Source organism: Lycium ferocissimum, chromosome 9, assembly GCF_029784015.1.
Source record: "Lycium ferocissimum isolate CSIRO_LF1 chromosome 9, AGI_CSIRO_Lferr_CH_V1, whole genome shotgun sequence".
NCBI classification, from domain to species: Eukaryota; Viridiplantae; Streptophyta; class Magnoliopsida; order Solanales; family Solanaceae; genus Lycium; species Lycium ferocissimum.
In genome coordinates, this window is record NC_081350.1 from 23,983,427 (window position 1) to 24,004,818 (window position 21,392).

A 21,392-nucleotide genomic window follows, 5' to 3' on the forward strand; every position below is an offset into this window, starting at 1 on the left:
AACAAATAAACAGCACCCTCAAAAAGGGGCTATTTGTGCACATCAGTTTTTCTCAAGGGACAGGTCCAAAGCCTAAACCACCCCCTTTGCCAATCCAGCATCTTGTATGCAACTGCCTCTAATAGGGTATAGGAGTGAGATGCTGTCATGGGTGAGGAGGTGAAAACTTACAAACTGAACTGCAGCTTCACCACTGTACCATTGAAGTGAACTATGTTACAAAAAGAACACTTGCAGCATGTCCCTCCTCTTTTACCGAATGAGAAATATATGCAGGCACCAAATTTACAAAAAACCAAGTTTATACGTGCCAAAAGGCTTAATATATGCAAATTGATGTCTGTGACCATTTCATCTAAAAGCTTAAGCTGTTAGAGAGAGCATACTTTATTTATTTAATCATATTCTCAACAATGCAGAACAATAGTGTAAGGGCATTTGGACTCAACCGCCCATGTGTTGGATAAGGCAAGGTGTCGGGGTAACAAGATCCTGCTCAATGTTTAACATTGCAATGAACATTTCAGACAAAATAAAATCAAGAACAATAGGGGCTCGATTTTCTGAATGTCAATAAGCAGAAACTAATTGCATGTTTAAGTAAAGGAAATGTGTTTTCAGCAAACAAGAACTTTATAAGAATCAATGCTATACATGATGCTTTCTTTTCAATAAGTTTGTTGCATCATACCTGTGAAAATTTGTGTTATCAGCACGAATTTCTCATAATACACGACTTTCATCTCTTTATAATCAACACGAATTTCTCATAACACACGACTTTCATCTCTTTATGCTTTCCCTATACTATACAAATATATTTACCCAAAACTTTGCAGGTTCTAGATTTCACCTTGATCACATGGGAAAAATGCGACCAAGAGCAGAAGAAACAAGGGGAAGAGGGCAAGGGGAAGAAGGCAAGGGGAAGAGAAAGGGGGAGAACTCAACTTTACATCATGATAACAAATTGAAATATCATTGGTCGAGGGATGCACCAGAAGGGAACTATCTGTCTGATAATACAGAGGAACTCCATGAAAGCAATATATCTCGAGCAACGGATGGTAAATCTGAAAAAATTAAGACATGTAAAGCTCATGAGGAAGTCATATTTTATGGAATGTATCATCTGCCTAAGTATTTAAGTGGAAGGAAGGCTCTATGAACAATGGAAGTGTACCTTGTGCTAGTCCCAAAGCCATTGAAGGTACATCTACCTGGTCTTCGAGCAGTCTATATACATCAACTACCTGCAAGAGACAATCACATCAGAGTTGTGCATCTTCTTATATAGACAACTATCTATCTATCAGATAGTACATACTTCTTGAATGTGAAGCTTGGAGTCTTCGGTCAACGCAAGAAGAAGCTGCCTGCGAATTCCTTCGTCAATTATGAAAAGTCGAGCTCCATCCTTGATTGTGTCAGTTAGGTCTAATTTCTGTTCATTCTTCAAATGTTTGATTGTTCCTCTGACAAAACAAACCAGAAAATGTGAAAAGTTTCACATAGCAGTGTTACAGGATAATTAATGCAAAAGGTATACTTTGTCAAAGAGTAAAGAAGGGAGTGCGAAGAAGTACCTATTATTCCCTTGAAATGCAGGGTTTTTGCTCAGTTTTGTGACATTTTCCTTTGCTAGAGATATTAGGTTCTCCAGTCGTTTCCACTGGAAGAGACCATCCTTGAACAGAACCTAACAAGTGAAGCAGAGAGAAATATCCGAAAGGCAAATAAATAGTCAATAACTTGTGCAGGAAACTATTTCAGAGAAATACCATTTGTTTAAGCTAAACAAGGATCCCTCAGTTTCTTCTTTCTTTTAGTATTTGTTCCTTCTTGTTATTTTTTAAAGTGTTGGGAGGGGAAAGGGGAATTAATGGAGGATGGATAATTCCAACCCAAATGAATGTAATCATATTGATTAGGTTAACTCCAGACCCAGAATGAATAAGATTTTACAATGTATCTCTAGATTACCTATGTGCTAATTGATGTTGAAGAACAGACCGGACTCAATCAGACACTCTTTCAAAAAGTCTCTCTCTTGATTTAACTGTCAATCCAACTACTATTGGAGAATAGTATCACCTTAACTTGGATAAACTGTATTGTGAGGAAATTCGGTGGATCAAGCTGTATCAATTAGACAATTCAAAAAGTCCATTTTTGGGATGAAGTTGGAGCAGATATGGACTACCCAAGTGCTACAAATCTGACCCACGACTTAGTTTTGTTTTCCGTTTCATTTTCTGACCCTAGTTTGTTCTAGACAAATCACTGAAAGAGCGGATAAACAAAGCTTTGCAAGGCAAAACGCCACAACTAGCTGCTGCCTATTGTTAACAACCACCATCCAAAGCCACTGATAATGCTACAGCAAAAAGCTGACAACTTTTCCAGAAAAGTGACTCCAATGACTTCCCTTTTTACAGCAACAACAACATACCCAGTATAGTCCCACTAGTGGGGTCTGGGAGGGTGGCGTGTACGCAGTCTTACCCCTACCTTGTGGAGGTAGAGGGTCTACTTTTTACGGGTTCAAGAAAAAAAAACAAGGTCACATGAGTTTTTGACCAGATCACGGATGCACAGTATGGATTAAGAGGTTGACCATTCTCTCACTATAGAAAATCTTTCAACTCTTGAGCTGGATAATCCATGAGTTAGCTATCAGGAGATCTGCAGTTGAACTTCAATCTGATCTGATCCATCAGAACAGAATGCTAGCTGCCAAAACAAGGATAATATCGAGCAGATTGGATCCATTTTCGCCAAGATAAACTTTAGGTCCATCCAGGTTGGTCCTGTTTCTACCATTACTTCCTAATGGTTGCCTCTGGATTTACACTTCTGATAAACTAAATGAATGGTCATATAGAATACATGTTGCAAGTATCCCAGACCTAACTACAGTGATTTTAATCGTTACCCATTTTTATAGTTAAATTCAACACTTATTTCTAGAAAAACATTAGAAGTCAGCCCTAAATGTCAAAGTTAAGTATTATCATAACTGCCGAGCCATGGTCCCCAACAAATCAAGTCAGATAAGCCGTAAAAGTGGACATACCATTGTTTAGGGATGTATCAGAATAACGTCATTAACTTATGCAACTCTTTGCATTCATTCTTTAGTTATTTTCGCATAACTTATTGAGAACTACCTGAGGCCTAACTTTACACTTGTTAAAAATTAACACATAAAAATATCTCGTATGTTAACACCATATAACCCAACATCAATCAAAAAAGTTTCAGAAAGGTCGAACAAGAGGTTAAATAGAAAATATTACGCTCTTCATAAAGAATGATAAAGCGAAGAGATCTTTAACCAACCTGTATAAGGCGTTCACGCAAAGCTGGGTTAGGATCTGTTAGGAGACGCTTTGCCACATAAGGATAGGCTACCTGATTTGATGCTCAAGATAATCAATATCATATATATAAGGGGAAAAAAAAAAGTATGCAAAATAGCATGCATAAAGAGTAACATTTATAAGATCAAATATTCTCTGCATAATGCCTCATATTATTTGGCGTGTCATGACCAAAATAGGTGTATACCTAAAATCAGAACAGCTCGATGATTCATTGCTTAATTGCATATGCCTGTAGCCTTAATTGCTACACTGCGTAAAAGCAGTGTATAGATTACAGAATGTGCTTTGGTAGAACAATCATGGGGCCATGGGTATGAGCTAAAGTCTACTTTAATTCAGAGCGATACCAAACTTCAAAATCACTTCCAAGCAGGTCTATGTTATTTTTTGTTGTCAAACTTAATGGCAGTGGATCAACATGTTAAGCTTTTGCTCAACTGATTAGCGGAGAAGTTTCTCTGGTTTTCCGACCAACAGCAGTACCATATGGCTTATTAATGAGGAAAAAATAGTTAACATGCAATTTTTTTCCAAAAGTTGCCAGCAAAAAAGCAAAATGTTTCACCTCCAGAAACTTGAAACGTGGCTCCAGGGTCAAACAAATGCCTTCTTGAGTCAATAGAGAACGAATAACGAGAGAAAACCTTTCTGGTATCCGAATAGGATAGTTGTAAACTAGTTGATTGAATTTTCCTGCGGCGAGAAGATTAGTCACATTGTTAGGAAAAAAAATTAACTTTATCTGGTAGCATTTACATCATAGATCTCAATTGATATTTATCCAGGTGTCTTCAAACAGCAAAGCATAAACAATTACTGGTGCAGTCTTAAATGGTGGAATTGATCGTCACAAATGCCAATACAAGAACCGGATAATGGTGAAGACATTTTTCTAAATCATCACAACGACTTACTGAATTCAAAAATAGGTTAACAACATAGGCTTCCATGTAGCCAATTTATAGTTAAACAAATAGGATAGTTAGCAAACCACTTTTTATACTTCAAAAACTGTTATCTAATGTTTCGTTTGGGTTTGAGGAGATTTAATCTCCACATCAAAATCAGCATTAAGTTTTTTTTTTTTTTTTTTTTTTTTTTTTTTTACAGGTAACAACTTTGTATTATAGACCAGTACTTAGGTAGTACTGAAAAACCCTTTACAAAAGAAAAAAGAAAACTAAGAAGCTAAGAAAGTAAAATCCTAACATGAGTCAAGAACTTCTAGGATTGATTCTGCATCTACAGAGGGATTCTTTGTACACCAAAAACAAAATAGCAACATACAGTCTTGCTTGATCTTCTGTAGAGTGCTACTTCTATCCTCAAAATCATCATTAAGTTATACAATGTTTGTTTTGGGTTTGAGGAGATTTAATCTCCACCTAGAAATCAACATTAAGTTATACAAAGTTTGGTTACTCCTTTTTGTTTTCCTTATAAATATTACATGCATAAGTTATGCGGGAATCTATGTAATAATTTATGCTAGATAAATGTGGAATACGAACACGGGTATTAGTAATACATGGATGAAAAATACAAAAGTGACAAAACGAACCCTCATAATAGTAAGATAATCTCAATTTAGTTTAATAAGTACTCAAATATTTTAAATTATAAACTGTATACTGATTTGTAACAAATCAGACTATATATTCAACAAGAAATAATCCCCACACTACAATCCTTGCATTACTAACCCCGGCATTACTAATCTCTGCATTATTAAACCCAACGTAACTTGTCAATAGAACAATATAAGGATCTGAATGCCCCTAGTATTCAACTCAATCGGCATAAGTTGTCAAGCTCCTAGGTGTGGAGCGGAGGTGATGCACGAGAAACTCTCGGGCTTGAAGAGTGAAAGAATAGAAGGTATATCTACAACTTTCAGGCTGAAGATATAAATTCTGTAATTTTATCGATTAAAAGAAAGGTTTGGTTCGGTAATTTTAGAGCTTGAATATATGATAAATGATGAAAATTAGGTAGAACATCAAGAATAAGGGAAGAGATAAAATGCGTAAATCAACAGAGAACAGGCAATATTCTGAAGCTTCGTTCAGTCCCCGAATAAAGCACGCCATGCTTGTAAACAAGTACATCATAATTATAAGTTTAACCGCTATAACGTGGTTTTGCAACCAGAACAAAACCTCAAGCCAGCTAGCAAGATCTTTTTTCACTTTTGCTTGTTAGTCAATCTCCATAATAAGTCTAATAATGCTAACTAAGCAAAACAGATAAGTAACCACAACAGTCTGCAAAGTCACTGCCACAGCAGGCTAGCATACCCTCCTTAAACAGAAACATAAATGAGATTATTATTCATATGTATTAGAAGGTTCTATTGAGACAGATGGTAAAAATAGGAACCTTCCACAGCTGTATTTTCGCGATACCTAATTTCTTTAAACCTATAAAGTAAACATGTTTAGTATAAAGGAAGATGTTTCTCAGGGAACTAAGCGGTTTCCTCACTTATGTTTCAGTGTTTGGTTGGTGAGGTAAAAAGATTTTGTAAAACAATATTCATTAAAGATTGATAGTAATGTAAGTTGGATAGTGTTTTATCGAGTATTAAAGATCGATATGATATCATAAGTGCAACTGACATGGACTAAGAATTTGGATTATTGTAAAGGAAAATTACTTCCATCTATAAGTGAAGAAAGTCACCTCCCCCATTTCCTAAAGATATTTTCCAGTAAACAACCACTACAAAATGACTTCTTCATGGAATTTTCCAATTACCAAACACACCTAACTCCATAATGTTTTCTGAGTCAACGTCTGATCAGCAAAATAGAAGAGTATAATATATATCCTTATATAACATGAATTAGGGCACTTGGGCAGGTTGCAGCTCAAATTTCCAGTCAAAAGACTTTCTCGTCTCTAAAAACTGCAGTATTCTAAGCGAAGCTACAAGTACAATATTTCGGGCCATACCACAGGTCAAGATGCTGTGTGGTATCTGATTCCTTCCCAGTCAAGGATGCTAATCCAATAAAGCGAATTTGATAAACTGAGGCAAGAATGCACCGGTCAAAGCATGAAATGTCATACTTTAGAAAACTAAGCTCAAATTAGTAGGTCATCAATCTCTCTGTTGGTGCAACAAATTCTGCCGGCATGCAAATTTTAGGTGTCATAAGGATCTGAATGATGAGAGCTTGTTGTTTAGGGCATATAAGTGTCTATTGTTCTTAGCTGCTTATTTTCACATATCTACTAGTGCCAACTTCAAATAGCATAATTAACAAGTAAGGGCTTCACAGGAAAAAGCACAAAATTTCTAGAAGTTGGGAGAAGATTGCAATTAACAGGAACAAAGCAACTCATTCAAGGTACCTGTAACACTTCTGAAATTAAAGTCAGCAAGTCCTTTTTCAAGCGAGTTTTGCCATATTGCTTCTAATGCTGGAACAATCGGGGCAACATCAGTTCCACTAGCTAGGAATCCAAGCCTGGTAAAATCATTTGCCATCTCGGCATAGTCCTCATTCACCGCATGGACAACAGCATCAATCAGAATCTGTTTATTTTGCTGAAAATAGAAGACAACAACAACAACAAACCCAGTGTAAATAAAAGACAGACAGATAGAATCAAATTGCAGGCCAACTGGAGAATAGACAAGTAGCTCCGGGCAATTATATATGTTGAAAGTAAAGAGAACTGATGCTATTCCATAGAACTCTTGATTCAGTGATTTTAACTAGGACAATTTTGGAGGGTATTTCATTATATTCACAAGGATACCATAGAATATTTTATATTTACTTACCCTGTTTGTTAAAGAGAATAATTATTTAATATACTTAACCTAAGAATCCTAAATGAGGAGCTGTTCTTGTACATTGTTACTCAACTAATGTTTCTCTTTTCACATGGTACCACAGCCCCTATAACCTTGGTAGAGATTTAAGGGTGGCCTTGTGTCACTCACCCGGCAAAGGTTTTCTTTCTTTTCTATGTTTTACTATCCATGCCTCCGTTGTTCCCGGTGATTGTTCTGACAGCTAGACACCTCTTTCTAGTGACCGTTGTGGCAGCATACATGCCCTTTTCCAATGACCATTCTGACAAAGTTGTGTTTCTTTTCAGTGTGGCCGTTCTAACGGCACTCCTTTTCTAGCCACTATTTTGGTCATTCTTTTGCTGACATTTCAAGCTAAACACCTCTTTGCAAAATTGAAGTTCAGGTTCTGTACGTAAAAAGCATCCTTCGCTTCTGTTTTTCATGATATTAGACTTTAGGTATTGAGTCCCTTCTCTGAATATTAAATTTCAGGTCATTCTATTGAAAGTATTCTTCTCTTCCTTCTCTCCATGCTATCAGTGTTTAGGTATTGAGTTCCTCTTGCATTGAATTACAGGCTACTGTTTTGGAAAAATATTCCCCTCTTTTTCTTCATGACATTAGAGTCCGGATAGAGTCCCTTATCTGAACATTTAATCTTCGGTCATTAATCTGGAAAAATCTTCTTCTCTTCTGTTCTTCATTCTATCATAATTAAGGTATTGAGTCCCTCCTCTCAATAAAGAAGTGGTTGAATTTTCATATGAACAAAGAGTTAAAGCGACAATAAGCCGATTTGGTACTAGAATGAACCAGAGGGTTTTGGCGAAATTCAGTAGAATAGCTTACTAGGTACCTCCTGTATACCCACTAGTCTTCAATTCTCTACACCTCGTTATATGGATTCTTCCAATTCAAAAAGTTGAGGTACGAAATGACCCAAATAGAAAGAGAGAATAATCCCAGTTGTCTATATAGAAGCCAGCAGAGCCTCTATCAGAAGTAACCTTCCCCTCTCACATTAATGATCACTCTCTTGGGAAGCTCACAGGTCACAGCACAAGAGAAACCGGAACACTACCTTCCCGCTTGCTATAATTAACTTCAGCATGCATCATATCTTGTTATACATCTCTTCACGGTTCAGTTTGCATTGGAAGGCGAGACGTTGGAGATTTTCAGCACATTGACTCAATTTCCTCATAGAAAACTCTGCTTTTTGATATTTCTAGCATAACATTGTATCTTATTATTATCATCATCAGATATATCATAAAGGAGGAAAGAGCTATGCAAAGCCTCTAGGAAGGACTATATCATAATACCTTCAAAATAGAAAAGGGATGTTCTTTCCTTTTCCCTTCATAGAGGTTAAAAGAAAAGGGCCTGCAACCAGTTTGCAGAATCTAGACAGCCCTATACTAGCAAGTGGATATTAAAAATCATCCTACGCAACTCACCAACTAATATGTTCTACATATCAACTTCACCAATTAATCAGCAATTACAAACCCTCAATTTCTCACCTTCTTCAGAGTTTCATAATTTACTAAACCCTCAAACTTATGTAGCAATAGATGCATTTTATTTGGGCATGCAATAACTTCGAGTCAATGATAACAAATTTGACCTCCTAACTTCCGATTTCGGAAATCTAAGGAGGATGAATACATGATTATATGTTAGTTTAAGATCATCGTAGATGGTCGGGGATTCCTAGTGACCTGTATTTGACATGCTCATGCATGCATGAACACACACATACGAATAAAGTCAATCATATCAGGCATCACTTTACTAAATACCAGATATACAGTCAATCACATCATATTACCTGACTGAGCACAGCAACATTGCCAAAGTCCACATAGGCAATGCGTCCATCACGCATAGCAAAGATATTCCCAGGGTGAGGGTCCCCGTGGAATAGGCCAAATTCGAGCAGCTGCCGCAAGGCTGCGCTAACTCCAACAGTCAAAAATCCATCTACATCAATTCCTTCATCTCTGATTGCCTAAGTCACAAGAATGATAACGTATTACTACGAGTAGGACATCCCAAAGCACACATTTGAGGAAAACAAAAGATCCACACCTGTGGGTCAGTGCACCGAATTCCATCAATCCACTCCATCACCAAAACACGTGAACCAGAAAGTTGTCTGTAAGCCTTAGGTATTTTAACAGTAGGGTCATCTTTGAAATTTTCCAAGAAGTCTTCGATATTACGAGCTTCCTAGAAAGAAAAAAGAGAGAATAGAAGAGGGATGATTACAGAACACAGACAGTGAAAGCCTTCCAAGATAAGCAAAATTTCTTTCCCTATTCAGTTTGCAAAAAGAGGAATGTGCAGCATTACCAAGGTATAATCCAACTCCTCCAATAGCTTCTCACCAAATTCATCAACTATAAGCTCAGCGTTACACCCCAGTTTCTGTAGGCTGATGCCATTCAAGAATGAGGCTAGAGTGCGGAAGAGAAAAAGATCTCTGTAGATGATAGGCTCTATCTGAGGCCTTAGCACCTAAAAAGGAAAGAGCAAACCCCAATTATGAATGCCACTGAATCATATTGTTAATTCAATTCTTTGAAGCTTCCAGAAGCTCAAATGAGATGCATATATGTTAATATGAAACTAGCATAAAGAAAAAAGAATGATTAGATAACACAAAGGATTTCTCTATGCACATTTGTGTCGAGTGTCAAATTTCGGACCTTAAAAAATCTACAGAGCTCCAGTACTTGACTATTTCCAATGGCTATCCAGATATTTTTCAGCTATTTATGTAATGGACAATCGTCTTTTTTACTTTTACTAGTTCTGCAATAGATGTTTCTCCAAATGACTTAAAAGAAGGTAAACGAGAACGTTTGGACATCAATGATACGATAAAAGGTTTCAATGCTTTAGCAGTAAAATTGGCCAACAGAAAAGAAAGATTGCAAGACAAACAGGAAATGGTCAACCTTTATGGCAACATCTTCCCCTGTAGCACGTAAAGTAGCACGGTATACTTGACCCAAACTTGCAGCTGCAATAGTTTTTGAAGAAATTTTGCTGAAAACAGCTTCAAGAGGCTGGCCCAATTCCTCTTCTATGATGTTAAAAGCAACCTACATCATTGTCAATGATTTCTGCTCAAAGGAAAAGTGTTCTACGGTGGATAATGTAACAAAAGCATGCATCACCTGCACCTCACTTGTCATTTCATTTACCTGATTAGGAAACGCAGGAACATCATCTTGAAGAATGCAAAGTTCATTCATGTAATCTTCTCTGATGATATCCGGCCTGTTTGCAAGCACCTGCAAAAAAGAAATAACACATAACTAATCAGAAGTAATACATGCATGTTGGCAATTGCAAACAATCAAGAGACAAACAGAGACATAGTGTAATATAATACAATAAACAAATTTTCAGAACAGAAGTATAAATGAACCAAGAAATTAGGTAAGATAAAAGGAGCTAAGCAAAAGGAGTTGTAAATCCATTTAGAACCTCTGCCTGCAGAAAAATGAAACAATAAACAAATGACTATAGTTGCTGAAGAACAGCGAAATCAAAGGGAAATGACTCTAAGCTAAAGTGCAAATTCTTATCACAAATATAAGATGACTAGGAAGCATTCAATTTGAACTCAATTCTACCAAAGAAGTTTAACTTCTTACTATTTAGTTGTACCCTATTGTCAATGCATGTTGCTCTTCTCAAGTCTCAACGCAATAAGTTACTATTATAAAGTTCTCATTCAATACAGTACACTTTGCAGATGCGGAATTTCTATCGTGTTGATGACCTTCATCTTTCTTTTCATTCGATTATTGTCATGGGATGGAATGAAGAACATTAGAAATATAATCAAATGTTGGTAATTAACCCCTCACGTCCATACAGTAGGCATAACCAGCAGATATACCGAACAATAGCTTGCATCTGCCGCATGTGGCACATTTAGATGCATGACCAGTTCTCTACCTCTGTATGCTATCATATATGAACCTCACTAAGCAGTCATATCGCTCTCTCTACCTTCAATATGTGACACTGTAGTTTATAGCTAACAGATGTGAGATGATTTAACAACCTCGATCCAAAAACAGTAAGATAAGGAAAAAGTTTTTCCCAATCTGTAGTTTTTTCTAACAATCTTGACCCTATCTATTAATCAAACAAATATTTAGAAATGGGACTAATAAAAAATCAAGATGCTTGGACAAATGAAGTAAATGACTAAATTCAGAGCACAAGTCGTACATATTGCACTAGTATTGACCATATATTGGGAAAAACAGAAAAGTTCAATTGTGACTAGTATTGACTATATCTCTGTAAAACAGAAATGTTCCGTTGTTCCTCTTAAGGTTGGATTAACATGTATTCACCATGCAATATTTATTTCTGCAATGATCCTTAGAAGTTTAAATGTGTTGGTGGTATGGTAATAGGCCACTGAGGGTTTCAACGATTTCATTCAATGTACCCATACTCCCATAGCAGTGGCCCAATTCATGACTCCTATCCATGCGCCAAAAAAGGATGAACACTAGCAAACAGGATACCACGCTTAAAATTATGTTGCTGAGTCATCATACAGTAAATTTCACTGGCTATTGGTGTTTCCAGCCAAAGAGTTGGGAAATGCTTCTTTGTTACACAATTCAGCAATTGTATAGCATTTCTACAGTCTTCTACTCTATATTTGCGCAATGTATATTCTTCCTCTAATAGTTTGTTTCATCATTACTGCCATTATAAATCTTCTTTGGCTACACATACTAGTACAGAATCATTTTCCAGTTTCTTTATATTGACCCAAAGTTCACAATTTCCAGTAGAGCAATACTCATCTATAAGAAATATAACAACAACATACCCTGTGTAATCCCACAAATGGGGTCTGGGGATGGTGGTGTTTACGCAGCCTCACCCCTACCTTGTGAAGGTAGAGAGGCTGTTTCTGTGGGACCCTTGGCTCAAGTAAATCATATCAAATCAAGTATGGAAAGGAATTACAGTAGTGAAGAAACCATGCTAAAAATAAAGGAGAAGAACAGTAGCAACAACAAATAATACGGTAACCGAAGCAAAGGACCGGAGCGAAGGAAACAACAGGTAATAATAAAATCGAATACTAAGAAATATAACAACCAACTGGTATTGAACTTTAGAGATTTAAAAGCACTAAACCTGTCCTGCTTTGATAAAAGAAGGTCCCAAATCACACAACAACTTCCTCAGCTGCCGAGCACGGAAAGGAACAACCTCTTCGTCACGACCCACCAAATAATCATACACCAGTGTAGTGTAATAAAGCCCCAAACTCCACACAATCTCTATTCCTCTACCAACCAAAGACAAAATCTGTCCCCTTGACTCTAACACCTTGTTTCTCACCTAAAAACCCAAAGTGTACATCAAAAACACAAATTTCCAATAAACCCACAAAGAAATGAACATATAAGACCATCACACTAAGTCACACTTAATTTTCCAATATATCTACAAAAACTTTACCACCAATATAGCAAAAATTGAGAAATAATTCACATACTACAAAATTAACTTACCAATAAACCAACAAAATAACTCAAATAATCACAGGGATGTTAATCGCATGTTACAAATTTTATTCTCCGATAGACCCAAAGTAAATAACCAAGAAAGAGCAAAAACTATTGGGAGGCTATTCACATACTCCATAATTTTCCAATAAACCAACAAAAAATATCAGAAAACTCAATAACTCACTGGGAATTTGTTCAAACTTCGAGTTGATTTCTCAGATGGTCACTCAACTAATAGTTATTATCTTAGAAAGTCACTTTCTTTGTTGAAGGAAATTGGAATCGAGAAAAAGGGTGATTTTCTAAGATACTCCCTCTATCTCAATTTATATGACACGCTTTCCTTTTTAATCAGTCAAAAAAAGAATGACACATTTCTTTATTTGGCAATAATTTAACTTTAAACTTTACCTTTTTACGCTTAACGAGATTTATAACCACACAAATATCTTTGGTTGTCAAACTAAATCACATAAATTGGAACGGAGGGAGAAATAACTATTAGATGAGAGAAATCAACCCTCCAAACTTGTTAAGCAAAACTAATTTCACATAATAAATATTTAATTTTCCCAGCAAACCCACAAAAATTATCAAAGAAAACTAGTAGCAAATAATTACCAGGATGCTATTCACATTCTCCAAATCAATTTTCCAAAAACACAACAAAAACCAAAAAGAACAACAAAAATAGTAAGTAATTGTCATACTAATTCTGGTGAGTATTTTCGAAATGGAATGCAAACACCACGTTCAATATCAAGTTGCTCCAAAGCACTAGTTCTTGAAATGTCCTTCACTAGCACACCACTTTTCTCTGATGATGTTTGTGTAGTAGAAACACTACTCACTGCACAAATTTTTCTTGATAAAGATCGGTTCTTTTTAACTGTATTCAAGTGTTTCCTTCTTCTTTTATACTCAATTGATGATGGGGTTATCCAAGTGTACAAACAACTAGTACAAATTCCCTCCATTTTTTTCTTTATTTTTTTTTGGCTCAAATCAAGAAAATAAGAAAGTGAAATTGAAGAGAGTATTTGGGATTTGAGAGGTGTATGTGGTTGTTTAAGTTACAAGAAGTCATGCAAGCTGGAAAGTGATGACCACAAAATTGTGTGTGTATATATTTGTTATTGATCAGAAAGAGGGACACACAAGTAACTAACTTCTGATCTTGTAAGTTGTACGGTATGCTTGAAGTGTTGAACCTGCTGTTTTTGTGTTTTTAGTTTTTGACGTTTGTGTGGCAGGAAAAAGAAAGATAATCAGTTAGGTGTTATCTTTAATTAAATAGGAATATATTCTTTTGGTGGGTTCCATATTACGAAAAACTTTAATCCTGAACTAATATGGCTAAGTTCTGACCATATAAAAGCGTTGGAACTTCGATTAGAAAACTTTTAACGGGTAATTTCAGAGATCTTCGTCAATTTTGCTTAATAACACCGACCTATCGTGTCATTTATAATATCACACTTACACCTCTTATTTTGATTTTTTTATAATAATTAGTTTAATATGTTTACTATTTTGATTCATGGTGACTATCTATGCGGAAATTTCATTGATACACGCAGTCAAGGGGCAGAATTTCTGTGGCAAAGGACCCTATATCGATTTCTTGGGTGATGGATGCTTTAGGGTTTTTCTCCTACCCCGACATTGGAGAGTTGTCAGAAGAACGAGAGGAAGAGGGGACTGAATTGGCAGGGCTTTGAGGAGACAAGGCCATGGTTGGAATTGACGTTAGTATTCTCGAAAGGAAGGTCTGAGTCCTAAATAAAGGAAATCTGAACTTCATGCAAGGAAAGGAATAATTTGCTTGAGTGAAAGAATTGGGAAAAGATTTGGAGTTTATATAAGGAAAGAAAATTTTTGAAATCCCAAGAATCGAGGCATTAGCAGAAATGGAGAAGCGTCAATCGTTCGTTTCGAGATCCAGCGCGATCAGACCAAATTTGAATCTCTTCCACTTCAAGGGAAAACTGTTCGATTCCCGATAAGTGGGGGACTATCTGTATTGGGTAAAATACGGAGGATCTTTGTTGTACCAATGTAATAAAGACACGTGGCATAGGGGACAAGTCATAAGATGAGTCAGCATAACTACCACCGGTGGTAGTACCGTGGTACCCGGAAAAGCGCCAGGCTCGGTAGGTCGTTGGAATAGCTCCAGATGAGAGCGTAACGGTCAACTATTTTGGGCTGAGTCTAGCACTACAGATACGGTATAATTGTGCTTAATTGTCCTCTTCATTGCTCATTATTGCCATGTATTTAAAGCATTTGGGTTTTCAGCTCGATTAAGAGCCCGTTTGGATGGGCTTAAAAAAAGTAGCTTATAAGCTGAAAACAACTTATAAGCGAAAAGTATTTTAAAAATTGTAGCAGTATTATTTGATTAGCATTCTGTGAGAGAATTCTATGACAACTATCTTAATCTTTTTTAAAATATTAGGAAATGCTATGCTAATTTTACGCTCAACTAAAGAAATGGGTTTACTTATCTTTTATCTCTCTTCCAAAGAAGAAATTTGTCATAAATAATTTGCATACACATGCATAGTACATAATTGTTTTACCACGTATTCATAGAATACTGATAATTTTTAGCAAAATATTTCGTTGTAATATTAGTATATTTAAAATATATTTTAGTTATGCATCACATGTTTAGTATAATATGTATATTATACTAAGTATATATTTTAAAAATTATATGTATACAAACAATATACTTCTTATATATATAGACAATGCATATGATATATTTTCTTTATGTAAATATATTATAAACTATACCATATATATATATATACTAGTATAATTAGTAATATACATCACATATTATAATTATACTCATAATATTATTGGTATAATTATTTATACCCAGTATTAATAACTAATTATTAGTGTAATTAGTAATATACATCTCTTATATAATTATATACTCATTATATTATTGGTATAATGAGTTATACATGGCTGATAATTAGTGTTAACAAAGAAGAGAGAGAAATAGAGTCTCATTGCCATAAATAACTCCATGAAAACATTGAGGAAACCAATGTAAACTAAAGTGGGCCACAGTCCCTCGTTTAATGGAATAATAATATTAAATGTGAATCCTAAAATTAGGGAATAAATGACCAGATGCAACTGTGCCAAAAAGAAATAAAATCTGCTATTATTGAAGAAATCTAACAACTATGCTAATTTTGTTCCTAAATTTATTATCATGACTAACAGTGTAATTTTCTCAAAAAAATAAGTTGGGTGGCCCAACTTATTTTTTTTTGCTTATAAGTTGTTTTCAGCTTATAAGCTGCTTTAGCTAAGCCAAACGGGCCTAATTATTTTTTTGAGCTTATTTTAAGCACAAAATGGCTTATAAGCTGGCTAGCCAAACACTCAAAAAAACTGAAAACAACTTATAAGCTGCTTTCGGCAACTTATAAGCCAATCCAAACAGGCTCTAAGTGGGTGTCTGAATTAACTTATTTTAAGTGCTTATTGGTTGTTCTCTTTTTCATTTTTTGTGATGTTTGGTTAAAATAAAAAAAGTTTTTTTAAATATTTATTTTTAAGCTAAAATAATAAAAATAAGCCAAAAATCATAAATTAAAACCTAACTTAAATTATTAACTTATAAATCAAGGGCAATTGGTGCGAATGGCCCTCTTTTGGGCTGGTCTTTATATTTTGCCCCTCAAAATGGTGGTCTTTAATTATTTCCCTTTTGAGCAAAAGCAACATAGTACAAAGACATTACTACCCCTAACCGTTGCATATAAAAAAAAATCGTTATTCAAATCTACTCTTATTCAAATCCTTCCCTTCTTTCATATCGTTAACCCAAACTTCGTTCCCAATTTTTCACATTATTCAAATCGTTGTTTCAAGCCAGATTTCTCAATTGATTTCTTCGCTACAACATCGGTAAAAGGTACAAATCTTAATTCAACTCAATTTAACGATTTTATTGAGTTTAGATTGTTAATATTTGAAAAAAATCATCTTCTACGAACGATTATTAAACAACGACATACAGCTCAGATTGAACATTGCGCATGATAAAATTAATCAGCAAAATAGAATTGATTGGATTTATTGCTTTGTTCTGATTTTAATACTTAAATTAGTATACAATGCTTATTTACTTGAAATTGTAATTATCGTAAATTTAATTTAAATCAGGCAATGCTTATCGATTTAAACTTGAATTAAGGCAAACTGTGTACAAATTTTGAACAAGTATGCCGAATGAGGCAAAAGTTTAATTTATTTAGAAGTACATTTTGCCGTTAGAGGCAAAGTCCATTATCATAACCAATACAAAAAGTACTTATGCCGGAGGAGGCAAAAGTTCAATTTACAAAAGAGTAGAGTATGCAGTTATCTAAAAACTTCTGAACAAACTTCATAACAAGTATGCCTTAGAGGGCAAAACTTCTGGTTTATATAGAAGTATAAATCAGTCCATTTTAAATTGGAATAATTGTTGCATGGATTTGATTTATATTGCATGAAGATAGAGGAGGTTTTTCAGTTTTTTTTTTTTTTTTTTAAACCAAAAACAGTTACTGCATTATGATAAGCAAAACAAAAAGTACTTATGCCGGAGGAGGCAAAAGTTCAATTTAGAAAAGAGTAGAGTATGCTGTTACCGGCAAAGTTCTGAACCAATTTCATAACAAGTATGCCGGAGAAGGCAAAAGTTCTGGTTTATATAGAAGTATAAATTAGTCCAGTTGCGTCAATCCTCTAATTGGAATAACTATTGCAGGCATTTGATTTAAATTGGATGAAGGTAGAGGAGGTTTTCATTTTTTTTTTAACCAAAAACAGTTACTGCATTATGATAAGCAAAACAAAAAGTACTTATGCCAGAGGAGGTAAAAGTACAATTTACAAAGGAGTAGAGTATGCCGTTACGAGTAAAGTTCGAAACAAACTTCGAACAAGTATCTTAGGAGAAGGCAATACTTACGTTTAGAAGCCATTAAAGTAAAATTCTACAAACCTAAAGAAACTTAGACTTCATTAACATACATTTAAATATATATGTCCACAAAACATAAAATCCTAACTTCATAAGTACCAAACTACCATCATCAGTTCTAATTTCATGTGTACCCATTCCAAATTGCCCCATCGTCAATTTGACCGAAGCAGCCGGAATAACCTCTGCCTTAAAAATCGTAATTCTCTTCGTAGATCATCATTTTCTCTACTTAGAGCACCGTAAAGAGCCCTCGAAAATCTATGTCTCTTTTGATATCAAGCAATTTCTTGAGTAATTTGCAAATTTGCACTATTAGGATGGATTTGGTTATGAAGATGGGCATGTTCATGTGCTTGCCCGTGGCCACCATTAACATGTACAATATGTTGATTTTAGTTCATTTTGTATGTGATTATATCTGGTTTTCAGAAGTAAAGTGTTTTTTTTCTTTCTTCCAAAAGTTGTGTTGGTTTATATAGAAGTATAAATTAGTCCATTTTAAATTGGAATAACTGTTGCATGGATTTGATTTAAATTGGATAAAGACAGAGGAGGTTTTTCAGTTTCATGAAAATAAGCGTTGCAATTTCATTGGAATAAGCGTGCGTTATAAAAAGTTACTCCGTTTTTGAAGAATCTTGGTAGATAGCGTAACTTTTGTTTACAAAATGGTAGAGTATGCCGTTTTGTGCATACTTCATGACTTTACATACAAAGTCTGTTTGGGCAAAAGAGGGTAACTTAAATTTTTAAAAATAACAACTTAAATACATTTCATTTTGGTTTTTTCTCAAGTGAATCTCTCTTTATGCGGAAGTTTAACAAAAAATGACACCAAGATGCATCTATATAGCCTTGACGGCAAATGGGACACCGCCTACAATTATGTTAATCATGAAACCAAGCTAATACTTGTCAACGATGGTGTAAATTTTCAACAATTTACTCAACAGATATTTGCGGGGCATACACAAGATACTCAGCAAAAAGAGGCCAACATATGGTTTGACACCAGTGATAAAACATCCAAAGGGATGCGTGTAACAAACGACATTGATCTTCACACTTGCTTGTACCTGCTCAACAACAATGACAACTTCAGAAATTCCCGTTTCATATTAGAGTTCAATTCAACTGATGCGGAGAACAACCCATTACAAGAACATCATAATGACTCTATCCTAATGACAAGGACAAACCATAGAGAAATTGATAGATAACTGCGCATTGCTTATGAAGAAGACATGTACGAAGTTGGATTGGATGACGAACAACACAGCCCATTGGACATAACCTTGGGATTCCACATGAAAGCGAGCGAGATAGTAACTCCTAACCGACACACGACTACAATGGCAACTCTGCCAAACATTGAATAAGTTGTAAACAATGACCTTTCTCAAGCATCCAACTTCAATGAATGTTGTATCATTTTACTCCGACCATGACGGTTGAAGAGACACAAACACAGCCATGCAACAAAAGAAAGACACTAAAGAGGAAGAGGATATAAAATGATACACAAATTTTGACACCTAGTGCATGGATTGATCAAATAGAACTTGGCATTTTATTCAAAGACAAAGATACCTTGAAAAAGTGCATGAATAACATTGCAATTACTCGTCATCAACAGTACAAGGTAGAAAAGTCATGCACGCAACGGTATTACATCAGATGTGTTAACTTTTCAAGGTTCAGAGGATCAGAACTTTTCAAAGTAGTTAACTTTGAAAAGAGACATAGTTGTTCAATAAATTTCATCACCTCTGACATGAGGAATGCAACTTCAAAAGTCATAGCGGAATACATTACAGACCTAGTACGCCATACACTACAAGAGATAACACCCAAATTTGTCATTGAAGAAATGAGAAGCAAGATATGGCTTGCCCATTGGTTACCACAAAGCATGGCGTTCCCTCCAACACGCTTATAATGTCATAAGAGAAGCCAGTAAAAATAACTACACACTTCTCTACCGCAATATCTTCACATGATGAAATTAAGAAATCCCGGGAACGATTGCTAACATCAAATAGAACCCGACAATAAGTTTAAGTATGCTTTTTCGCTTATGGAGCATCAATTGAGGTTGAAACACTGTAGACCAATAATGATGGTGGATGCAACCTTCTTGAAATCAAAATACCGCGGTGTGCTCATGATAGCAGTAGCAAAGGATGAAAACAACAACATATTTCCTCTCGCATTTGGTATTGCAGACTCTCAGAATAATGAATCCTACAGGTGGTTCTTCAAACACGTGAAAAAGGTGTTTGGCACGCGCAAAGACCTATCAATTATTTCCGATCGCCACGCATCAATTAATCGCAATCAAAGAAGCTGTATCCGGATACCAAAGATGGAATATGCATCTACCACATGGAAAAGAACTTGCAGAAATATTTCCCATCCGAAGATATCCTATCACTGTTCTACAATGCAGCAACTACCTACAAATAGGCAGAGTTTCGTACCTATATGTCACAGATACAACAAATCGACCCAAAAGCTGCAGAATACATAAAAGAAGAACCAGGAAAGATGGGCACGTTCATTCCACACCAACAAAGCGTTACAACATGCTCACAACAAACAATGTCGAGACAATGAATTACGTATTGAGGAAAGCAAGGAGTTGCCAATAATGGCATGTATTGATTACATCCGAACAAGCCGCAAAATTGGTTTTACCCGAGAGAAAATTGGATGCGACGGGGCTGGGAAGGCGACTCTTATTTTAACTAGCATGGAATTATCTTTGGTAAGGGCATAACTATGACACCGTTTTTATGCTCATAATGAAAGTAAGTAGATTTTACCGACACACACTTCAATCTTAGTTTTTATGAGCAATGTATAGTTTAAATTTAACCAAACACAAAAGTTATCTTTGGACAAAGGAACAACGATGACCCTATTTTTATACTTAGTTACGGAAGCGGCGTACTCTTATTTTCCGTACGGAAGTATCTTAGGAAAGGGCATAACTCTCACATAATCGAAAATTGCCACAAAAATATCACTCATTTATATTGTCAATTTCCACAGTAGAAAACATAACTCCCGTCAAATTTGTTGTGAAAGATGAAGGATATCAATACAATGTAGACACGAAGAATATGACTTGTGAGTGCTTGGAGTTCTAAGGCGACGAGTTACCGTGCACACATGCCATGGCGATTATAGACAAGAAGTTTGCCAAAATCTACATACGTGCGGGTGGTTCAAGAAACAAGCTGCCAAGAGACATACAAAGGTGAAATACTATCAATTGGAAATCAAGACTCATGGATTATTCCACAAAACATTATGGATATTAAAATAACGCCGCGATGTTAAAATAAGACACGAAAGAAAACAAACAAAAAGATATTGCCCAAGAAGAGAATCGACAAAGTACACATACGGATGTGGTAGATGCAAGTTCTTTGGACACACTAGGAGCAACCTATAACCACTGTCCAGCTCTCAATCCATATTCAAGAAGATACGGAAGAGGAAATTGTCATCCTAACATCACACTCTTATACATGGTTTATATGAATTTATCTTATGATTCTTGACGCATAATGCACACTCTGCCTGAAAGAAATGGCAAAACTTTGGTATTACTAAGA

The 21,392-nt window shown here is 35.5% G+C and overlaps 1 protein-coding gene across 1 annotated transcript; it reads right to left on the bottom strand.

Moving 5' to 3' along the window:
• Positions 1-661: 661 nt before the first annotated feature.
• On the bottom strand, positions 662-13,974 carry LOC132029963 (protein ACTIVITY OF BC1 COMPLEX KINASE 1, chloroplastic). The gene is made up of 14 exons (XM_059419388.1): positions 13,472-13,974; positions 12,385-12,591; positions 10,410-10,499; positions 10,161-10,307; positions 9,553-9,717; positions 9,289-9,429; positions 9,029-9,208; positions 6,744-6,939; positions 3,952-4,079; positions 3,343-3,414; positions 1,587-1,699; positions 1,328-1,475; positions 1,184-1,253; positions 662-1,073 (listed from the first exon to the last, which is right to left on the bottom strand). Exons 1-14 carry the CDS (start codon positions 13,736-13,738, stop codon positions 1,009-1,011), a joined length of 1,989 nt encoding a protein of 662 aa, XP_059275371.1. The 5' UTR covers positions 13,739-13,974; the 3' UTR covers positions 662-1,008.
• Between the last annotated feature and the right edge of the window lie 7,418 nt (positions 13,975-21,392).